The sequence below is a fragment of the Balaenoptera physalus genome, assembly GCF_965194825.1.
Source record: "Balaenoptera physalus genome assembly, chromosome: 8".
Lineage (NCBI taxonomy): Eukaryota > Metazoa > Chordata > Mammalia > Artiodactyla > Balaenopteridae > Balaenoptera > Balaenoptera physalus.
Genome location: NC_138887.1, coordinates 101,769,966 through 101,793,304, shown reverse-complemented (window position 1 = coordinate 101,793,304; position 23,339 = coordinate 101,769,966). Strand labels below are relative to the sequence as shown.

Sequence of the window (23,339 nt, the reverse complement as noted above, 5' to 3'; positions counted from 1 at the left end):
TAGTGTATTTTTCATTTCAGTTATTGTGTTGTTCATCTCTGTTTGTTTGTTCTTAGTTCTTCTAGGTCTTTGTTAAACATTTCTTATATTTTCTCAATCCGTGCCTCCATTCTATTTCCGAGATTCTGGATCATCTTTACTATCATTACTCTGAATTCTTTTTCAGGTAGAGTGCCAATTTCCTCTTCATTTATTTGGTCTTGTAGGATTTTACCTTGCTCCTTCATCTGTGACTTATTCTTTTGCTGTCTCTTTTGTTGTTGTTGTTGTTGTTGAGTGGGATTGTGTTCCTGTCTTACTGGCTGTTTGGCCTGAGGCTTCCAACACTGGAATTTGTAGGCTGTTGGGTAGAGCTGGGTCTTGGTGCTGACATGAGGACCTCTGGGAGACCTCACTCCAATGAATATTCCCTGGGAACTGAGGTTCTCTGTTAGTCCAGTGGTTCAGACTCGGAGCTCCCACTGCAGGAGCTTCGGCCCGACCCCCAGCCATTCGCTTGGGGCTTCCTTCCATCTTCTTGGGCATCAAGGTCCCCCACCGGTGTCTGGCAGGTGCCCTAGTTGTGGGGAGAAATGTACTCCGTGTCTTCCCACACTGCCATCTTGACTCCATCCCCCCCAATCTTCTAGTAGGGTACCATGCCATCCTTTCATCTCTCCTACCTCCCAAATGTCCTCTCCTTTGCAAACCTCAAGGCATTCTGTGTGGAGCACGTGTGCATGTGTGTGCACACACATGCACACACACACAGAATGTACAGGTGTATCCTTGCATGTCACTTTTCATAGTTAAGGCTAGGCAAGACCTATCAAATCTCCATATGCCAAATGCTGACGAGAAAGCTCCACCAAACCTTAACCATTAATAGAGAGGTGAAGCCAAAAAGCCTATGACCCAGGCTTTCCCTTAAGCATGGCAGAAATTGAAACAATTTCTGGTAATTCTTAGTAATTCATAATATAGGAGTAAGAAAGTAGGAATGCCTGAAACTGACCTTACAAATAAGAACTAGGAAGGAAAAGAATTGGCAGGAATTAGGGAGCTGGGGAGGGACTGTGGAGACCACCTAGTCCTGATATCACAGATGAAGCTGAGCCTGAGAGAGAAGTAATTGACCCAGGATGACACAAGGGCAAAGCTGGGACTGGAGTCCAGGTCTTCCTTCCCAACACCATACCATTTGAGGTATAATCAGCCATTCATTTCCAAATCCATTTGGTTCCCATATCTCTGAACTAACCAAGTAATAATAAGTCCAAAAGGAACTTACCCAAAAAACTTTTCTTGGCCACAGATGCTGGACCCAATAAGGTCCCCAAAGAACAGTATCCACTTCATGTCCCAAGGGTGTCAGTCATAGAGTGGCTGAGTCAAGCTGTATTTATAAGGAGTCTGAGGCAGTCTCATGTCCTCAAAAATGCTAATGTGATTCCCAAGCACCCTTGAAACTCTGACAGTACGTCAGATGCCTCTTCCATTCCTTTTGAGTGATAAAAGCCAAGCCTCTTGATTTACAAGGTCAGGAACTTGCTCCTCAGGCTGGAAAAGTCTGTGCTAAGGGTGCTATAATGCTCATCACTTGGTATTTAAATAGTGTCTTCTGAGTAAATACGCAAGTCCCATAGTGCTGGATAGAATTTATACTGATAGAGGAGGACAGATTATAAACCCGAGATGAAGTTACCTCTAGAGTAAAAATAAATAAATAAAGACTATCAAAGAAACCCCAAGCCAACTCCAAGACCACACACTTCACACACTTGACAAGCCCTTCTCTGGTGACAGCAGGTCATGATGAAAGTTTGTGGCTTCTGTTATGAATCTGACACCTAATTCTTATGACTCCACTAAAAAGGCAGAAATATATGAGGTAAATGGTATAGGAGGAATGTGTTTGTCTGAATAAATTATCAGTTTTCCTTGAAATCTGAGCTAAAGGTAAGGTTTAATGGTATTATTAATAATAAGACTTTCTCGCATTTACTAGATTCTGAGTCTGGTGTCCTTTCCACCAAGTCACAGCAGAACAAATGGAAGACACTCATGATCTCCATGACTTCTTCAAGGACTCTGGGGCCTTTCAGTCTGTCCTAGGTGCCCCAAATCCCACAAGCCTCTCCCACCCTACTGTCCCCACCAACTATATACTTTCTGCACTTTCTCAAGGGGAGTAGATTCAACCAAGGGTCATGGTTGAGAGTGTTAAAGAGATGTTATTCTGACACTTGTTACAACTGTAAGGAAGACTTTATTCAAGATACAATAGGAGAGAGTAATTGTGTTCAACTTCAAATACAGTAAAGATAGCAGAGCAAGGGGATCAGTGGATGGAAAACTGTTAAGAGGAGACATCAGGGTAGGGGGGATTCTTGCTTAACTGGCCTAATAGATTCTTGCTAAAGGCAGGCCAAGGACTTAGACGTCAATGGTGGAGGATGAGGAACTCGATCAGATGTCAAGGATTGGGGGATTACTTAGCAGGATTCTTTGCTAAGACTGACTTAGGGCCCAAGGACAAGGCTAGTAGAAAAGAGGGCTCAGGGAAGCCTGTCCAAGGTTTGGTCAAGAAGAGTCTTTGTCAGGAGTTGTGGAGCCGGGGGCCTCTGTCAGGGCTCTTTTGTCCTTCCAACACTGGAACTGAACTCCTAGGCCCACCTTGGTCTATCACAAAGGCTGGGCTGTACTTCACCATGATAGATTTCAGCTTTGAAATTAGTAAAAAGAGAAGCTGAGACCTGAATCTGCAAGAAATGTGAACTAAAGAATCAAGTACCCAGAATTCTAGGCAAGCTGAAATTCACTTCCCACCCTTTTCTCCCAGGGAAAGCCATCAACGTGAAGAAAATGTAAATCTCTAATGGAAGCCAATGTCTAAAGAGAAATTGTAATGGAATCTGAGACCCAGACTTCATGGGGCAGCCTGGAGGAAGGAGCATCACTGGTTTGCGTCTCCACTAGTTTTTATGATGCAGCATACCAGAAACGGAAAAGCAGAAGGCAACATGGAATCAGAGGATACAGCACCTAGCGTGATACTTAGCACAATGCAGTTGCTTAATTACTATTTACTGAATAAATAAACTCGAAAGTCCCTTTCTAGCTCTAAGATGCTACTCTATTAAGATGAAGAAACTGACACATGCCACAACATGGGTGAATCTCGAAAACATTATGCTAAGTGAAATAAGCCAGTCACAAAAGGACAAATACTATATGATTCCATTTATATATGGTACCTAGAATAGGCAAATTCATAGAGACAGAAAGAGCATAGAATTACCATGGGCTAGAGAGAGGGAGAACAGGGACTTATTAAGGGGTACAGAGTTTCAGTTTGGGACGGTGGAAAATTTCTGGAGATGGATGGTGATGATTGCACAACATTGTGAATGTACTTAATGCCACTGAATTGTACACTCAAAATGGTTAAAATCATTTTATGGTATGTATATTTCACCACAATTTTTTTTTAATTTTTAAAGGATGTTGGTAGCATTTTGCTTAAAATGGGATTAAAAAGATAAAGGGGTACAGCTCAGTGAGTGCTCAGTGTAATGAGTACAGCTCATTAATCAAAGATATAATGCTCCTATATCAGGATTAGAAAAAGGAATAATCAGGGGCTTCCCTGGCGGCTCAGTAGTTAAGAAGCCACCTGCCAATGCAGGGGACACGGGTTCGAGCCCTGGTCCGGGAAGATCTCACATGCCGCGGAGCAATTCAGTCTGTGCGTCACAACTATTGATGCTGCGCTCTAGAGCCCGTGAGCCACAACTACTGAAGCCTGCGCGCCTAGAGCCAGTGCTCTGCAACAAGAGAAGCCACCTCAATGAGAAGCCCATGCACCGCAATGAAGAGTAGCCCCCGCTCGCCGCAACTCGAGAAAGCCCACGCGCAGCAACGAAAACCCAATGTAGCCAAAAATAAATAAATTAATTAAATAAGTTTAAGGAAAAAAAATTACATATCTTTAAAAAAAAAAAAAAAGAAAAGAAAAAGGAATAATCACAATGCAGGGGCTTCCCTGGTGGTGCAGTGGTTATGAAGCCACCTGCCAATGCAGGGGACACAGGTTTGAGCCCTAGTCTGGGAAGATCCCACATGCTGCGGAGCAACTAAGCCCATGTGACACAACTACTGAGCCTGTGCTCTAGAGCCTGTGAGCCACAACTACTGAGCCCGCGTGCCACAACTACTGAAGCCCGTGAGCCTAGAGCCTGTGCTCCGCAACAAGAGAAGCCACTGCAATGAGAAGCCCGCGCACCACAACAAAGAGCAGCCCCCACTCACTGCAGCTAGAGAAAGCCTGCGCACAGCACTGAAGACCCAATGCAGCCAAAATAAATAAATAAATAATAAATAAATAAATTTATTTTAAAAAAAATAATAAATAATCATAACCCAACTTTGCTTCAAACCAAAGAGCTTTTAATGGTGTTTATTCCCAAGAGCCTTAATAGGGGTGGTCTCGCACATGCTCCATGACTGTCTTCAAGCCAAACCAGGTCTCTTTCACTGTGGGTAAGATCTGATTGGCCAGCAGGAGGAAGTCATATCGATCTGTGTCTCCCAGTTCAAATTCAAATGAGTATTTGATTCCAGAGTCATAGGACCAGTCAGTGCTTCCTCCACTGGCTTGGTCTGAAGGGCAAATGAGAATAAAGTCTGGTTACGCTATTCCCACTGGCCTCTCACAGTTATGTAACCTCTATATTAAGTTCCACCACTATCAAAAATAAGTCAGGCCCCTATCTGCATGGACCTTGAGAACAGGCATAGCTTAGTAGAGGGCCATGCTTATGAAAAAATACAAGATTAATTTGAAAAGCAAAAGGTGTTACTCAAATGGACACTATACTTAGCCTTCCTTTGGTGTTCTTAGGAGCCTCTGGCTTCACCCACCCATTTGGAATCCTGCCTGCTCTCCTACTGGCATCTTCTACAGCTTAGGGAGGCTACACCACTTCCTTCTTCAGTTGGGTGCTAGGTGTAAACATTGTTTCCTCTGGTGGGAGAGAAGGGATTACAAATAGAGGAAAAGATTTGGTCCCTGCCCTCAGGGGACTTTCAGCATAAGGATGGAACAGGCTTTGTTCTGATAACAAATAACATGCCCAGCACCTATATGTGTGAGTAAAACCAAGAGTGTGCACCTGTGTAATATGTGGCCACTGATGTGACAAATGATAAAGGAAGGTAGCATTAGCCTACAAAGACTTCTGGCAACCATGACTCAGAAGAGCTAAGCAATAGGTCGGGTCTGAGGCCCGTCCGAGGGAGGGCAGGTAGAGGTCAAATAGAGTCACCTAATCCCTAAGAACGGGGCCAAGCAAAGGGGAAGACCAGGGAGGTTATACCAGGGAAAAGTAGGACTAGTGGTTAATATTGGGAATTAACACTATGAACTCTTGTGTCTTGTGTCTTTGCCTTCACCCACAGCAGCCGTGGTAGCACCTGGTAAATAACAAACACCAAATGGCTGCTGACTTGAACTGAATTTTCCTGGGTACCAAAATTACTAACTTATACCTTTGGTGTGGTCACATGACACAGATGATCCCACTAAGAGGTCCACAGTGGACTGGCTTCAGATTGAATCCTGATTCTGCAAATCATTAGCTGGGTGACCTAAGACAGTCACTTATCTGAGTCCCAAATGCTTCTTCTGTCAAATAAGGATAATAATACTACTTACTTCACAGGGCAGTGAGAATTAAATGGGATAATATAATGTTTATGATTCGATCAATTGTTGAGTGTTTATTAAATGTGTTAGACATTATGCTAAATTGGTTTATTTAATCCTCACCTGTGTCACAAGTAGATATTAGTATTAGTCCCATTTTACAGATGAGGAAATCTCAGAGAGATTAAGTGAAGGAGATGGGATAATGTATGTAGAATAGGCATTCAGTAAATGTCAGTGGTGATTATAATCATCATTATCCATAAATGACTAAGATCCCATCAGAAAAGTTGGACCACATTAAGGATCAGAGGTATCTGGAGGAGAGTAGTTCACCAGGAAACGAACAAGCAACATTTATATAGTGCCTTCGAGTTAGTGAACTCTTTTATTCTACATTCTATCTTTAGAGCTTCTCGACAACCCATTTCATAGATGAAAAAACCAAGGCAACCTGGTTTGAGTGACCAGGCTTGAGTGACCTGCCCAAGGTTACTCAGTTCCAAAGTGATGGAACTATAACTCAAACCCAGACCTCTCTCCCCAAAGTCTGTGTTTTATTTCCCCCTGAGAAAGACTCAAGTAACAACTTCTGGACCAAACACCTGTTGTGATGCAGCTCCTTATAGCCCTTTCCAGATGAGAAACTGCCCAGAAAATGTCTCACCCACCACAGACGTTCAGCCATGTCTTGGGTGGAGCGAAGCAGGTATTCAGCCCAGAGCTGCATACCAATCGGGGGCAAGAGGCAAAAAGTACTTCATTGGGACTAGTTCTTAGAGGCAGTGCTTGTCCAAGCTGGAATGAGGCCAGAATCAAGGATAACAGAGTCAGCTCTGGACAGAGATGCAGCAAGAACTTGATTAACCATTAATGGTCACATTACAAAAGATCAGACAGCAAACCCTATACTTGTCTGACATTTGCTTATTGGAAGTATCTTCAACATCTGTGACTTTACCAAAAAAAACATACTAAATGTAGGCCTTTCAAGGTCTCCAGTACTTGTAAATACCTCAGAAAAGGAAGGCGGAAAACTAGATTCCTTGTAATAAAATGGCTGAGACCCCATGTATGTGTCTCAGGGGCAAATGATGCCATTCTGCTGACATTCTGAACTCCAGCCTCCACTCAGAGGCGGCCAACCAGAGAAAACATGCATTCCTCAGCCTCAAGTGGCCAGAATGGCCTTCTACCCCACTGCCACCACTCAGGGGGCCCTCCTCCCTGGAGGTTCCCCCACCAAAGGGTAGGACAATCCCACATGGAACACAGTTAAAAAGGTCTGGGCAACTGTAAGAAGATCAGTCTTCCCAGAGAATAGCCTAAAAAATATGTAGATAGAGCTCCAAAGCTGTTTATTACATTTGACTTCGTAATCGCCTAAAAGAGAAAGAAGTTTGTGCCAATATGTTCATAGTAGCACTATTTAGCAAAAAGTTGAAACAATCCAAAGGCCCAATAACTGGGATATGGCAGTATAATTGAATAACAAATACCTAGAGTGGAAATAACATAAAACTATGTAGGAAATGTACAATGGAATACTACTCAGCCATAAAAAAGAATGAAATAATGCAATTTGCAGCAACATGGATGGACCTAGAGATTATCATACCAAATGAAGTCAGAAAGAGAAAGATATACCATATGATAGCACTTATATGTGGAATCTAAAATATGACACAAATGAACTTATCTATGAAACAGAAACACACTCACAGACATAGAGAACAGACTTGTGGTTGCCAAGGGGGATGGGAGAGGGATGGATTGGGAGTTTGGGATCAGCAGATGCAAACTATTATATAGAGAATGGATAAACAACAAGGTACTACTGTATAGCACAGGGAACTATATTCAATATCCTGTGATAAACCATAATGGAAAAGAATATGAAAAAGAATATATATATGTATAACTGAATCACTTTGTTATACAGTAGAAGTTAATACAACATTGTAAATCAATTATACTTCAATAAAATAAATTTTTTTTTTTTTTTTAATTTTATTTATTTATTTATTTATGGCTGTGTTGGGTCTTCGTTTCTGTGCGAGGGCTCTCTCTAGCTGTGGCAAGTGGGGGCCGCTCTTCATCGCGGTGCGCGGGCCTCTCACTCTCAAGGTCTCTCTTTGTTGCGGAGCACAGGCTCCAGACGCGCAGGCTCAGTAATTGTGGCTCACGGGCCCAGCCGCTCCGCGGCATGTGGGATCTTCCCAGACCAGGGCTCAAACCCGTGTCCCCTGCATTGGCAGGCAGACTCTCAACCACTGCGCCACCAGGGAAGCCCCAAAATAAATTTTTTAAAGAACTATATGGGAAATGATGTTAAATGAAAAAAAGCTGAACACAGACATTGATTACAACTAGATAAATATATTTGTGGGGGCTTCCCTGGTGGCGCAGTGGTTGAGAATCTGCCTGCCAATGCAGGGGACACGGGTTCGAGCCCTGGTCTGGGAAGATCCCACATGCCACGGAGCAACTGGGCCCGTGAGCCACAATTACTGAGCCTGCGCGTCTGGAGCCTGTGCTCTGCAACAAGAGAGGCCACGATAGTGAGAGGCCCGCGCACCGCGATGAAGAGTGGCCCCCACTTGCCACAACTAGAGAAAGCCCTCGCACAGAAACGAAGACCCAACACAGCCATAAATAAATAAATAAAAGAACGTGAATTTCTTAAAAAAAAAAAAAAAAAAAAAAATATTTGTGTTCAATGACAAAACATTAATGAAATTGAAACTGATAATAAAGTATGATCATTATTAGACTCTTTTTTCTATGAAGTTTTAAAAATACATCATAATAGCAAAAAAGAAAGAGAGAGAGAAAGAAAGAAAACCATAATCTGGAAAAAAAAAGAAAAAGAAACTTTCATGATCTGAAATATTACCAAATCAGTAGTCTTGGGATTTCCATTAAGTGTTCTAAATATGGTGAGTGAACTATTACTCCTCTGCTCTCCAAGACTCCCATTAAGAAAACCATGACTGGGACTTCCCTGGTGGCACAGTGGTTAGGAATCAGCCTGCCAACGCAGGGAACACAGGTTTTATCCCTGGTCCGGGAAGACCCCACATGCCGTGGAGCAACTAAGCCCATGCACCACAACTACTGAGCCCACGTGCCACAACTACTGAAGCCTGCACGCCCTAGAGCCTGTGCTCCACAAGAGAAGCCTCCGCAATGAGAAGCCCGCGCACTGCAAGGGAGAGTAGCCCCCGCTCACTGCAACTAGAGAAAGCACACGTGCGGCAACGAAGACCCAACGCAGCCAAACATAAATTTTTTTAAAAAATCAAGTATGCTTTAAAAAAAAGAAAAGAAAAGAAAACCATGACTAACAAGTGTGCTCTCCCTCAGATTCCCACCATCACCCTCTTACAGATAGAGCTATGTCAGTGTCCCCAGCATGTCGGCACACTCTCCTCTTGTTCAAGCCTGATCTGCCCACCTCTGCTTATCCCTTTCTTGCCCCTCTTCTCCCCCTCTTTGGAACAGCACTGCCTTGGTCATTTCTTCTCTCTCCTATATCTTCCACCTCTCCCTCTCTATTGTTCCTTTTCCCACAATCAATAAACAAATCTCTTAGCTCAAAAACAAAACCTTCCATTCCTTTCTCTCCTCCCCTTCTCATCCATGCTCCTCTGAAGAGTAGTCTACTCACTCGGCCTCCCCTTCTCCCATCCCATGTACTCCTCCAGTTACCCTCACTCTTCTGAAACTGCTCTGGTTACGGTCACCATAAGCTAGTAATGAAAACCCAATGGTAAATGTTCTGTCCTTTTCACATTTGACCTTTTTGTGACCTTTTTGTCATTGTTAACCACTGCCTCCTTCCCAACAATTGCTCCTTCCCTGGTTTCTGAAACGCAAGGTTTTCGGCCTCTCTGCCCAGCCCTGCTGCCGTGCCCTCCATCATTGCTAACCACTTCTGCTGCCCAACATCTTGCTCCCCTCCTCTGCCCAGGGCTTTTCCCACTTCAAATGACCTCCTTGCTCTCCTGTTCCAACCACCTTCTCTGTGTCAGCTACCCTTAAATCTCTCTCTCTGCAGAATCCCAGGGGCATACAGCCCAAAGCCTACAGGACATCTCCACTTGAAAACACACCAATTATCTCAACCTCAGTATGTCCAGAGCTGAACTCATCTTTCCAACCCCACCCCTCCTTCACCTACCTGGATGTCTCCCTCAGTTAATGGCACCATTCAATGACCATCAGTGAGAAACTCTCCACTTCTGATAAATGACAAAAAACTTTTGATTTTACCTTGTAAATGTCTCCCTTCCATCCTCACTGGCACTGCTGTAGTGTGAGCCATCATCTCTCCTCTGAACTCTTCCTGCTCTTCTTGTGGGATGTTCCTACTTCTAGTCCATCATCACCACATCCTCCATGTTGCTGCTAATGTGTTTTATCTAAAACACAATGCCTCAGTGCGCTCGCTGCCCTGCTGATAACTCTCCAATGGCTTCCAGAATCCTTTGGGTTAAAACCTAAATTCTTTAATATGGCACACAAAAACCTGAACTCCCCCAACTCTTGTTACCACTTTCATTCCTTCTTGTAGTTCACAGAGCCCATCATGCAGTTTCACATGTCTGTGCCTTTGCATGTGCTAATGAGCCAGAATGTCCCATTCCTCTTCCTCTTCTCTAGCCTTCAAAACCCTGCCCTCTTCCTAGATGAAATCAAATCCCTCCAACTTTCTAATACTTTTGTACCATGTATAGCCTACTATTGCACATATCATACTAAAGTTTGTCTTCCCATTCATCTCCCATATTAAACAGTGAGTTCTCTGTGGGTTCATTATGTCTCCAGTACTTGGAGACAGGTATATAATCATATACAATGATTAGCACATAGTATATGCTCAATAAAAGTGTGTTTTTAGGCACAGTGGGTGCCTACAAAAGTCATTTGTTTCCAAAGGATCCATGGGCATGGGAGCACTAGGGAACCCCTGGGCATTCAACTGTGGGGTCCTGAGTTTCTGGCTTTGTCCATAACAAAGTGAGGGGGTTCCTTTGGAGGACTAATAATCTGCATGTGGGTGCATTAGGATTTCCAACAGCGCTGCAGTCATTTCTTGTTCTTATCTCGATTTACTATGGGAGAGAGGAGCATCGGGAAGTCTGACAGCAGGCTCCCAAGCTTTATACCTGCCATTGCTGTTACTCCTGACTTGTCCTCCTCTTTGTTTCCCCAAACTCTGCATGGACAAATGGCTGCAACAGAGTCTATCCACTGAAACCTCTGGGTCCTCTTAAGAGTTGCACCCATTCTGTCCCCATATACAGTCCATGGGTTTACTTAGGGTGTGAGCCTCTCTTAGCCAAGAAATGGGTAATTAATAAAAGTGATAACTTAGGTCAGAGTCTTGATAAATGCCCATTTTCAGGCAAAGAAATTCCACATAATGAGAGTGAGCCGTTAAGGATCAGGACAAGCAGAGCAGAGAACACACAACTCAAATATTTAGGAAGTTCTTTGCTCTAAATACCACATAGTAAGTATCTCATGGAGGAGATCTAGCCTCGCCAAAGAAAACTGTGTAAGTTTGGGTTCCCTGCATTTTTAAGGCCTACCCATTCCATGTCAGAGCATTTAAAGGCTTTGACCCCAAATCACATGGTGCCTGCTATCTTAGTGGGTCATTTGTAAAAACACGTTAGATACTTACAGATGACTGAGCAGATAGGTCCCACTTTGTACTTGGTGCCGTGCAGGCTTGTCAGAGATTGGGCAGCCTTTTGGGCCACTTCATTCTAGAGTGAGAGAACCAAGGAAAGGTGGATAGATAGTGCTTGTCTCTTGGAAGAACAGATGCCCAGTTGCAGAACGTAGAATGGGACAGTCTGATGAACTGGACTCTGGTTAATTAAGCACAACACCCTTTTTGTTTCAACCATTTTCACTGGGAAGTAAGCACAAGTTCGCTTCTGTTGGCTCTGAAAATACAGCAGACCCTCGTTGTTTATTTCATCTTTCAGCTTTTTGCAATAAATACACCAGGGTCATTATTTTGCCACCAGCTCTCCTTGTTCAGGAGTGTGAATGGAAATAGGGTGGGAGTAAGGGGCTAAAGAGAATGTGTACTGACTCAAGGATGTATCCAGGAAGTTGGTTTTTTTTTAAACTAGATCCCTACATTGGCTTATTTCCCTATGATTGTCTCTTTTTCCAAGACGTAGAGCTCAGCAAAGTATTTTCCATTATTTGAGGGTTCCAATTTTGACTGATTGAGGCTTTACTGTCCTTGCTAGGGATAAATGTAAGGTCTTGAACTTGGGTCCAGGAAAACGACTGTACAATTACCAGATGGGGGAAACCTGGCTCAGCAGAATACTCACAGAGCCTGGGGGTTTCGGCTGTCAATGAGCCCAGCATGAGTCAACGGCACGACGCCACTGCCAAAAAACTAATGTGACCCTCAACTGCATAAGCTGGATGAGGGCAGTTATGGTCATGCTCTATGCTATGCTTGTTAACCCCACAACGCGAGTTTTACATTCACTTCTGGGAGCTGCCCTTGAAGAACACAGACAAATCGAAGCATATTCGTAAAATAGCAACCAGAAGGGTGAGGGAAGTTGGGAACATATTCTGAGTGCTTGAAGGGACAGGGGTACTTAGCAAGGAAAAACCTAGGAGAAGCAGGTTACTAATCATCAAGTAATTAATGAATTTGCCTCTCAAAGGGAAATAAACTTGCTCTCTGGAGCAAGATGATAAACCAGGGCTGGTATGTGAAAACCATAAGCAGAAGGCTTGAGCTCAAACAATCAAATCTGCCCCAACATGGAAAAGGCTCCCTTGGAGGCAGGGAGCTATCCAATCATAGGCTGGATGACTATATGGTAGAGATTTAAGCACCAGGTTTAGGTAATGTAAGGTTATCTTACATTAGATAAGAGCTACTAAAAGTACCTTTGACATTCAACCCTGACATTCTCTCTCCCTTGATTCAACCTTTAGTGATAATATTCACCATCAAAACCCTGAAAACTGGCTTACAGGAGCTAAAATGCAACTGATGAGATGAAAGATACACCTGAATTTGAATAATCTATTCCATTTCTGCTAGCTGCTGACAACAATGTACTTGAAAGTAAACTGACCAAAAGGTCCCATCTCAGGACTTATCTCTAATATATGGGTTTCAAAAACCAAGCCTAAAAGCCATATTGGAAATATTTGCACATTCTCTTCAGCTGGGGTAGCACCTGCTCAATTATAAGCAGCCCCCTGAGATGTCACCACCTGACTTAAGGCTGCCACCAGTTTGCTCATTCCTGAAACAGGAAAGACGATGGAGGGTATCAAGTGATACCTTAGGGAAGTGTTTTATGGCCAGCATACACCAGTGCAGCATGATGACGGATCACAGAGCCAAAGACACCAGGAAGGTATAAGGCAAAGAGCTGGAGGCAGCACTGCTTAGCATAGAGCAACTGACTACAAATCCAAGAGCTTCAGGTCCAAATCCAAGTGATTATTTCTTAAGCAACAGAAAACACATCCTGGGAATTTATAGTCAAATCAGGCTCCTGCTCATCTAGATTAAGGCAACAATAATTTCATGAATTCTATTTCCCAAGGAAATTTAATTTAGGCAAGTCTTTCAAACCTTTGCCTGTGTCACAATCTTCTCAGCGGTTGGACATATTATGTCTCATTCATCTTTGTAACCTGTCACTAGTATACCCCCATCTCAATACCTATCTTTATGACTGAAACTTATTTGTCCACACCATGGATGTTTGTGTCCAAGCTGAAATGAAGTTTCAGAAACTTACCAGCTCATCAAATTTATGTGACTCGGCACATGTATACCCATAGGGGAACATCAGCAGCTGGGAATAGCTGTGGAAGGTAATGAAGGCCGTGACTTTGCCAGGACTCTTGATAAAGTCCACTATGGATTTCACTTCAACTTCAGAGTTGGCACTGAGTCCACGGTATGAGTCAGAGCAAGGGTTGTTGCTGGTTCCAGGTTGTGATGGGATGCAGAAGAAGCCAAGTGAGAACAGTGAGCTTTAAGGAGACAGTGTATGGAGGCAGTTACCTTGCATCACTTCAGTTCCTCCTCTGGAAATCAGAGCAAGATTGTCATTGTATTAGATTGAATTACTACCTAAAGACCCAGTCAGGAGACCTAACTCAAGAGATTCTGGACACATCTCTCTTCTTTAAAAACATGGCTCCTCTATATGGCAGAAAGAACTATCAAATTAAATCATCTCCTCTCTGTGGGAGTTGTTGGAAGAAAAACTAGATTTAATATTATAGATGGAATTCCTGCATTGGGTGGGAGTTGAGCAAGCACATTTTCTGGGATTTCTTCCAATTCTTAGAGCCCAAGAGTAGAAGATTCTATGCGTCTGTACTTCTAAGTCACAAAGCCACAAATGCAAGGAACCTCTGATACCCTTTCTGTGGTGAGGAAGTCACAATTACTTTTGACAAAAAGGCTACCTTTGGCCTCATTTTATCAGCTACTGGAGTTACTCATGACCACTGAAGTGAGCCCACTGTGGCCTGGCCAGGGCTCTGAATGCTAGAGAAACTCTGAGGGGACAGGTAGAGGCTGGGACTCCCCAGAGTCTCTAAATGATACGGACAAAGTATATATACAACCTATCACCTCATTTGGAGATTATTTAATAAGAACAACATCCCAGGAAAACTTTTGACTTTGAATTGCTGGATATTGTTCAGTATTTTGGATCTGATGCTTTGATTTTTTTCTTTCCTACACTAAAAAAAAAAAGAATTTGTAAAAGCGATGAATGAAGTTGCCACTCATCCATATCCTGTCAGTGTATCCTTTCTTGGTTCAATGATTCTCATTAATTCATCTGTCTTTCAAGTCTTTAGTGATTGCCTTCTATGTGCCAGACACTATGCTAGGTGTTAGGAACACTGCAGTGGAAAAGACAGTTTCTAATGTTACTGCTATCATACCTAATGAGGAAAAACCAAACACATTTTAACTCTGTGATTAGAGAAACATAAGGGGTTTTAACTGGTGCCTGAAAGCAAAAAGGAGCCCCCCAACCAGCGTGGCACTGGAGCCCGAAAAAATTAGAGCTGTAAGTCAACAAAGGCAGGACAGGAAGCAAGTATTTTCTCCTTGAATCTATTTTGAAAATCAATTTCTTAATCTTATTCGTACTTCATTTTAGTTATTTTTCTCTAAGCATCCATAGATGATGTAATGCTTCTCCTGTGACTAGATCCCAACCCCCTCTAGTGGTTGGTTCAGGGCTTCCTGAGGCTTCCCGCCACCACACAAAGTCTTGCTCTGGAAGCTCAGAAGCTGAGCCGGGATACAGCTTATGGGAAAACCAAGATGTGAGACAAAATATATTAAATGCTCCTCAGAGCTCAGTGACAGCACTGTGTGCCTGTGAAGGGAATTTAGTGAAGTGTTTTTCAAATAGGTTTTTAAATAGCTTCAATCCTGAATGGGCTTAGCAGGCTGACAGCACTGCAGAGCCATGCAAATAGCTATCTGGCCAGACAACATCTGACTATCCCTGGCGGAAAGTCCCCGTGCTCACCTCCAAAACCCACATCCCAGTTCCGGTTAGGATCAACACCAACACTGAGGCTTCCAGATACCTTGAACCAGGTCTTCTGCCACATACGATTCTTTAAAATCCAACGGAAAGAAAATACAGGAAAAAAAAAGACGGTCATTCAGTCCAATGAGAAGTTTCCTTTAGAATTCTGTTAATTTCTCTCAATCCCTCACGGGAAAGCCCTTTTGGAATTGCACTCATTTTTCTTGCCCACAGACTTGACCAGTAGTCCTCACACAGGGTTCTGCTTGGAGCTTCTCGGCCGTCCCACCGAGGCGAGAAGTAAATGAGCCCCCATCTCCTCCAATGAATACCTGCCAAACCATGTTCCGTAGAACCACAGTCCTCTCAAATGTCAACAATACAATAACAACAAAAAACAAAAATTAAAAAACAAAAAAATAGTGGGGAGAGCCCGAGGGTTCTGTGATAGAACATTTTGGGAAAATACAAGGTTAAACTGGCTAATTTACTTCAGAACTTCTAAAGTTTTTTTTTAATGCTTTAATGTTTTTTATGAAGCTCCAAGAGAGGGATACAGTGGGCGGTATTTCCCAAACTTGACTGTGGAACCCTTTATTCATAGGGTATCTCATGAGACGAGTACTACTATTTCTACAAGTTCCTTCTGAACACGCGTTGAAAAATGCTATCGTAGTGTTCTACGATAAAATGCTCTCTCCAAAAATAAACTTGAAGCTCTGATTCATTTTGAATATATGTGGGGTCACAGTTGCCATAATGGTGTTCTGTAATGAGATTTTTAAAGAAAAAAAAAACTGCATAACTCGTTTTTGTGATATAACAGAGGATTTCTTCTACAGATTGTAAGTAAAATGCCAGATGCATTGTACTGCCTACCTAAATCCTACAGCAATCTAATTGTCAGCAGGTAACATCCGCCTCCTCTTTTCTATCAATCCTACCATCAAAACACAGGGATAATTGGAACAAATCTCCTAGGTGACTCACGGTGAACACTGAACTCTAATAGCCCAGCCTAACAGCTGAAATGAGCTCTGACCAAGGCAATATGGAAAGATATCGTGTGTTGGAAAATGAAATGATTGTAAACATCACTATATGCCTCAATTCAGGGCCACTACTGAGAGATGAGGCATTCTGTTTAGGGTAAATCAAGAACAGAAAAATCACTTTTGTTTTGTTTTGAAGTTCCTACACATCTCCTTAAATTCTTGTTGAAGAGAAAAAGTCCAGGCTTCCTTTGGTTTGAGAGAACACATAGCTATCAGAGCAGCAGGAAGATAGCCATCGTATCCAATCAAAGTGATGGATGGGTCATTTCCATAATCAGAGGCAATCTGAGCAGAGACAACAACATATATGTCAATCTCATACTCCCCTTTCACCAGGGAACAGAGGAGAGAATATTAAGGCAATGTGTTTTTTCCAAACATGAACTATCACTGCTGGTCAGTGAGAGTCTTCCAGGACTAAAGCCCAATCTCCTATTAATGTGTTTAATACGCCAGTGTCGATACTTTTATTTCCAATCAGAATAATTTACTTATATTAAATAAAAATCAGGTATCACTTATCCATTCTCTCTCAAAAGCAGAATTCTTCCAATTAATTTTAGTGAGGCATTTTGCAATGGTGGGCAACTGTGTTTGTGGCTCAGAGGGACCTATGAACCAAAGAAATCTTTTCAGTTTCCTTAATCACCACACAGGCTATACCTTCTCAGAAGTACTCACGACCAACATCAGATTACTTAATTATGCAGAGACTTCTCTAAAGATCCAGAGAACCAGTTAAATTCCATTTGGGGAATTACATTTCTACTTGTGATCAATTGCAGTAGAGTTGAAGTTTCTGCTGGATTAAAATTTATTCATTTCCTGTGCTCAGCCATCCTAAGGCATTATTATTCAACTGTTAAATATCCATTTCATAATACCCTAAAGGTAACTGCATTTTAATTGAAGGGAAAAATGTATCAGCCGGTATGCATGTGGTTGCACATGCTTGAATGATCTGATGTAGATTGGTTTCCTTTGCTCATGAATTAACATTCTGATTTATAGCACGTCATTTTTGAATTACTTAAGAAATACCAGACTAGGTCACAGCCAGCACGGTGTCCTGACTCTAATTCCAATGAACATGTGGAAGAGAGATATCGCTACACCCTAACTTTAAGTCAGATTTGGAAATTTTTCAGAACCCAAAAACCCTCAACGAGTTCCACTTTGTATCTGTAGGTCAAAGTAAACTCTTTTGGCACCTGTTTATATTCTCTATCTGAGGTCCTTTTGTGATTTTATAGATCTCGAGTACATCGTGCCACAGCCCTAGGAGCTCCAGGCAGCAAAGCAATGTTCTCTAGTCTGTTCTTATGCTGAAATCTGACTCTTGGTGTCCTTACTTGCCACCCTCTTAATCTCTTTTAGCTCTCACTATCTTTTTTTTTTTTTAATTTATTTCATTTATTATTTTTGCCTGCATTGAGTCTTTGTTGCTGCGCATGGGCTTTCTCTAGTTGCGGCAAGCAGGGGCTACTCTTCGTTGCAGTGCACGGGCTTCTTATTGCAGTGGCTTCTCTTGTTGCAGAGCACGGGCTCTAGACACGCGGGCTTCAGCAGTTGTGGCACGCAGGCTCAGTAGTTGTGCCTTGCGGGCTCTAGAGCACACGCTCAGTAGTTGTGGCGCATGGGCTTAGTTGCTCCACAGCATGTGGGATCTTCCCAGACCAGGGATTGAACCCGTGTCCCTGAACTAGCAGGTGGATTCTTAACCACTGCGCCACCAAGGAAGCCCGTAGCTCTCACTATCTTTTAACAGAGCACGCAGTGGCCAGCAGGTTGGGGGAGTACGGAGGTACATGCCAGGGTGCTGGATGGGGCAATACCAAATTAGGTTTGAATGGGTCTGTTTCCTGACTGTGTGACAAGAGAAGGGATTGGGATGAGAGCGTCAGCCATAGGACCACAGGGATTGCTGTGAGGTTAGGTGGGGCCTGACCCCCGAAAGACAAAATAAATGGGGAATTTTGGGCAAAATGACCTTATTTGCAGTTAACAGCGCAGTAGCTTGTGTAACTCACTCACCGGCATGGATCCCAGCCTCTAGCCAGATAGCCAGCTTGTCTCCTCCCGTGCTGAACTGCAAAACAAGCATGGAAGTGTGAATGGCTCCACCACCACAGACCCCTTGTCTGTTCCTCTTTCTGTACTTGATGTGGTTGAGAAGGAGGAGGTGTAGACAGTGATGCTGTCAATTAACTTTGCATTTAACGTGGGGTTTTTTTGTCCCTTTCCTTTAATGTAAACTTAAATACAGGCTAACAAGAGGGGCATCATTTGATGTTTGTAAAAAATCATTGCAGATAATGTGATGACATGAAAATATGTTCATCATATGCCATAAATTTTTAAAAATAGATTGCCAAATAGTATGATACCATTTTTATTTCTTAAAAGGCTAGCTCATGTGTATGTATATATATGTACACACACAAACATAGGAGAAAAAGGGAAGGGGGAAAGAAAAGAGAGGAAAACATAGAAAGATGTACAACAAAATGTTAATAGCTATCAATCCCATAGTTGTGGAATTAGTGAAATAGGGATTTTTTCATTTTTTGTTTTTTTCTCTATTCTCCATTTTTTGCAATGATTGTGTTATTTTTGTAATAAAAATGCTTGTGATAACCTTTTGAGTCCTTCCTAAAAACAGGATGGTAGGCTCTGGAAGTCCTTTCCAGAGTTTAAATTTTATGATCTAAAGGACTCAGTTTTATTTGGAACAGTGGCTTTGCCAATTGAATCAGTAAATGGGGAGGAAAAGATTATTTTTGCACCATCAATTTCTATCTTCCTGCAGCATTCTAAACATCACAGATAAGGTAAATGAGAAATGTAAATCCCTGCTAAAAATTACTTTTCAAGCGTTTTGAGAGTTTTAGTTTAAAGTGTTTCATGCTTTTTCCTCCAAAGAGCTCAAATAGGGAACTTTGGAAAACAAATAACATTCTCAACCACGAACCACCGAAACACCCGGGAGAAGGAAAGGCCAGGAAAATCCAAGGGGGAGGAGAATCTGGGGTTTCCTGACCCAACTGTAGGAGAAACAGGGAAAAGGAAATCAAAAGAAAAGAAGGTAGTAAATATGAGCAAATGTGCCACGGTGTCATAAAGTAGGCAAACCACTCCTCCCAGGCCTGCTTTGGGAGAACCGCTCTGGGGAAATCGATCTGTCCCAGTGAGTCCGTTGGTTCTCAGCCATAACGTTTCCAAATTTAGCAGGGAGTTGTGACATTATCTTTTTTTTTTCCCCCCCCTTAACAAACTCTTTCTAGGAAATCTGGGGAAATACTTTTCACTCTTTTGCAAGGCAAGGTGAAAAAGCTTGAAATTATCAGCACTAACTGTTGTCAGCGCGTACAGGTTGAAGTAAAACCATAACCTTTTTCCGGCTAGCAACTAAAAAATGCCTGCGTTTCTGGGCATTTGCCTTTGCCGTTTGGTTGCCAATCATTCTGCACAAGAAGAACTCTTTTGGTTTTAAATGCGGCTTCAGCAAGTACCTGGAACTTTTATTTCTTTTTCTTTTTTTTTTTTTAAACTCTCGGTTTAAAAAAAAAAACAAAAACGAAAGAAACGAGTAAAAGAAAAACAAGGCACAGCACGGCTACCTTGATTAATTACAGAATACCTCCCCTTTCCCCGCTCACCCAGGGGCCCGCACCACCTCCCCCTTCCTCTGTTCCTATTGGTGCATACGCCTGTTTCCCTGAGAGCAAATCTATCAAGAGGAGAACATTAATTCACTCCTGCAGACCTGCGTCAGCTCGAGCAATAAAAAGAAAAAGAAAGGGGGGTGGGGGAAGCAGGGAGGTGGATAGTCAAAACCAGCAAGGACTGGTTAGGAGGAGAGGGAAAAAAAAGGAACAGCTCTGCAGGCAGAGCCTGGCCTGACGGCCCGCCTGGGAAGAGCGAGGTTCTAGAAGCATCGAGAGGAAAAATCACCACTGCACCTGTGTACCTTGAGCACGTTCAGGGGCCGGTTTTGAAAGAATAGCCAATGTCCACTTTGCTCACTAGACCGGGGTGCTCAGCAACGAGGTTATCCATTTCTCAGGAAATCTGAAATGTTTAAGATGAAGAAATAGACATTTGCGAATGAATAATCTGGTGCATCCATCAGTGACTTTTCTCTCGCCTCCATTTCCATCCCCTCAGGGAATGGAGAGGCCCACACGGCAGATGCTGTGGGACTGGGGACGCTGGAATCAAAGCTAAGAGATGATGAGTCACTGGGCATCCGCAGGGGCTGGGAAAAGGGAAGCCATTTTGTGGTAGCGGAGCCGGCTCTTTCCAGTTTTGTGCTTCAAACAAAATGGCACTGCTCTGGTTTGCCTGTGGCTTGCCTCAAGCCAGCTGTGAGGTGGAACTTTCCCAGCCAGAAAGCATCTTCCCCTCACTAGCAGAGGAACACAAATGGTAGTGGCACCAAAAAAAAAAAAAAAAGGTGGATTTAGAAGCAGGCGCTGCAAAATGCAGCCGGGCTGGTTCAGACCGGGACATCGGGGTGCCTGCCTCAGAGGCACTTCTGCCACAAGCCACTTCGGCTCCTATTTGCAGGGCTGATTGCAATCCTGTACAGCTGGGGCACCCAAACTGTCCATGACTGGGATTGAGACATGTCTGGGCGTGTCTGGAGAGTGATCGGCATGAAAACGGCTCCTCCAGCTGTTGCCAGCATTTGGTCTCGTAGGACAGCAATTTGTGAGGCCAGGCAAAGGAGGGAGCGCATCCTGTTTCGGCCACTCCCTTTTCTCACTCACTCTCTGTACTGGTCCACAGTCCCTACTCTGAAACCCTTTAGGGGCCATACATATTTCAAATTAAGATTTGTGTGTGTCTGTGTATGCAATTTAAAAAAGGTAGAAAGATACATTTTACACATGTGGCAGTGCTCCATACTCAAGCACATTAATATTTCTGGCAGTAAAATAAGTGAGTAGCAAGTCAGTTCAGGTCAGATTTTGCCCCTAAATGAGTTTAGGTCGGGTCAGGGTTTGCCACCAAATAAATGCAGGGGGAAAATTGTTTTCTAAGTTCCTGCATTTTAGAATTGCTTATTTAGGGAATCAGCACCTACCAGATAATCTCCTCTCTGGCTCTTTCCTGCTCCTCCACCTCTCCCCTTAACCCCCAAACCCCATCTCCTCATCCCCTCCCCCACCCTCCCAAATCAGTTAGTGCAAGCAGACACCTGTGCCCCCCAAGAAAAGCTATGTGTCACAAAGAGGCAGATGTAGCACTGTCCAGGCGATCCAGGTGAAGGAAGGGGGCATTCTTCACACCAACAAAACTCAGGAAAGATAGCAGAGAGATTGCACAAGACTTTGCTGCCATGAGGTCTAGGAGAATTTGGCAGGTTGGGAGACTCCACCGTCGGCTGGAAGTCAGTGGTATCAAGTGTCCCCTGATTCCATCATCAGTGGCAGCCATGAAGCACAGCTCTCAGATGGCTTGTGGGTGGCACAGGTCAGAAATCAGCCAGGGGACCTTGAGGGGAGAGTATGAGCATTAGCGGCTGTCTTGTGCTCACTTAAGCCACTCCTGGACACGTCTAAATAATGCAGTGGCTGCTGGGATGGGCAGGTGGGCTTCAGGTCCTAACTTAAGGCAGTGACACTGATACTGGCTGTGAAATCCTAGGGAAATTTGGAGAAGTTAGGAAATAATATGAGAATAATTTCCATTAAATCACCAAGTGGAAGTATAGGCCTTGTTATCAGAGGAAAGCATGGCCCATTTCTCTGATGTTCATTTTGAAACACCTACCTCTTCCAAGGTATAGATAAGCCTCAAAGTTGAAGTTACCATTCTGTTCTCTTCCCTAAGTAACATTTCTTCATTCTCCCTGTCCAAGAGAACCTAAATCAGTCACACCTATGATTAGTTTATAGCAATGCATTCGAATCTACAGTTGTGAGGGAAGTGGTGACATTCAGGTCCCCAGTCCCAAGCATTCTTCTTTCTGTCCTATAGGCTTTGGGGTCATGCCTTTCCCTTATTCTGGCAGCACCCTGAAAGGGGATGGGGCATTAATGGGACTTCGGGCCAGACAGATGCTGCAAATATAGGATGACAGTCAGTCCTGTGGTTGTGTTATGGCTCATTCTCCCTTTCTGGGAACCCAGGGTCAGAGGTAACCTCCAATTAAAAACTAAATGAGTAACAACTTACATTTGCCTACTTTGACTCACACTCTTCAGTTTGCCCTTTGTATTTCATGCCAGAGACTCTTTTTTGCCCTTTCCATTACATTTTTTATTACCATATCCCACTTGTACCAAATGCAAAAAAAAGAGGGATAGAACCTTCCTACCCACTGCAGGGGTAGTCCAGATTTCCGGAAGGCCCTAGTGGTACCCACAGGTCCCTTCCCTGGCAGAGGGTACACAAAGATAAAAGAGGGTGGACCTTCATTTCATATGGACCAGCAAGCCTCTGGAAGAGTGGGCTGTGGGATAATTACTTGAACATCTTCAGTCACAATGGGATAAGCAATTACCTCGGACTTTAAGGAAAGTTCGACTGCCTGGATGCTGACAAAGGGAACTCGGACATGGATTGTCTCTCCTGGGATGGTGGGTGATTTCCAGAAATCAAGCTGAAAGGGATAAAAGGCCAAGGCAATGACTGGGTCATTCCAGGGAAATGGACAGCTCAGCGTGAATAGATTTCAAGAAATCAATTCGTTATCTATTTTACCTCAAGCCTCCAAGACTAGAATCATTGTGGAATCGCTATGATGTTGCAAGAAGTGTTTTTAAATGTCCAAGCATCAGCATATGTGTTATATGGTTTTCCCCCCATATGGTTAAATATTAAAACTGGAAGAAGGTAAAGATTATTTAAAACTATGGCAGTTTTTTTTATCAGTTGACATTCAAGTGACCCAATTCATTTCATAACAGAATATTAATACTATAAATTATTTAGGAGGGAAATAATGCATTAAAGGTGCTCAATAATTTTTCAAAATAACTTTCACATTTGATTTCTCTTTTCATTATTATA

General features: G+C 43.1%; 1 protein-coding gene across 1 annotated transcript in view; it reads right to left on the bottom strand.

Annotated features, from left to right (window-relative positions):
• CPA4 (carboxypeptidase A4) overlaps positions 1 to 4,439 on the bottom strand; it is a 32,824-nt gene extending 28,385 nt beyond the window's left edge. The window contains 1 exon segment of the mRNA XM_082473194.1: positions 1,271 to 4,439. Coding sequence (XP_082329320.1) covers positions 1,271 to 1,338 — 68 coding nt within the window. The 5' untranslated portion in view covers positions 1,339 to 4,439.
• Positions 4,440 to 23,339: the final 18,900 nt, after the last annotated feature.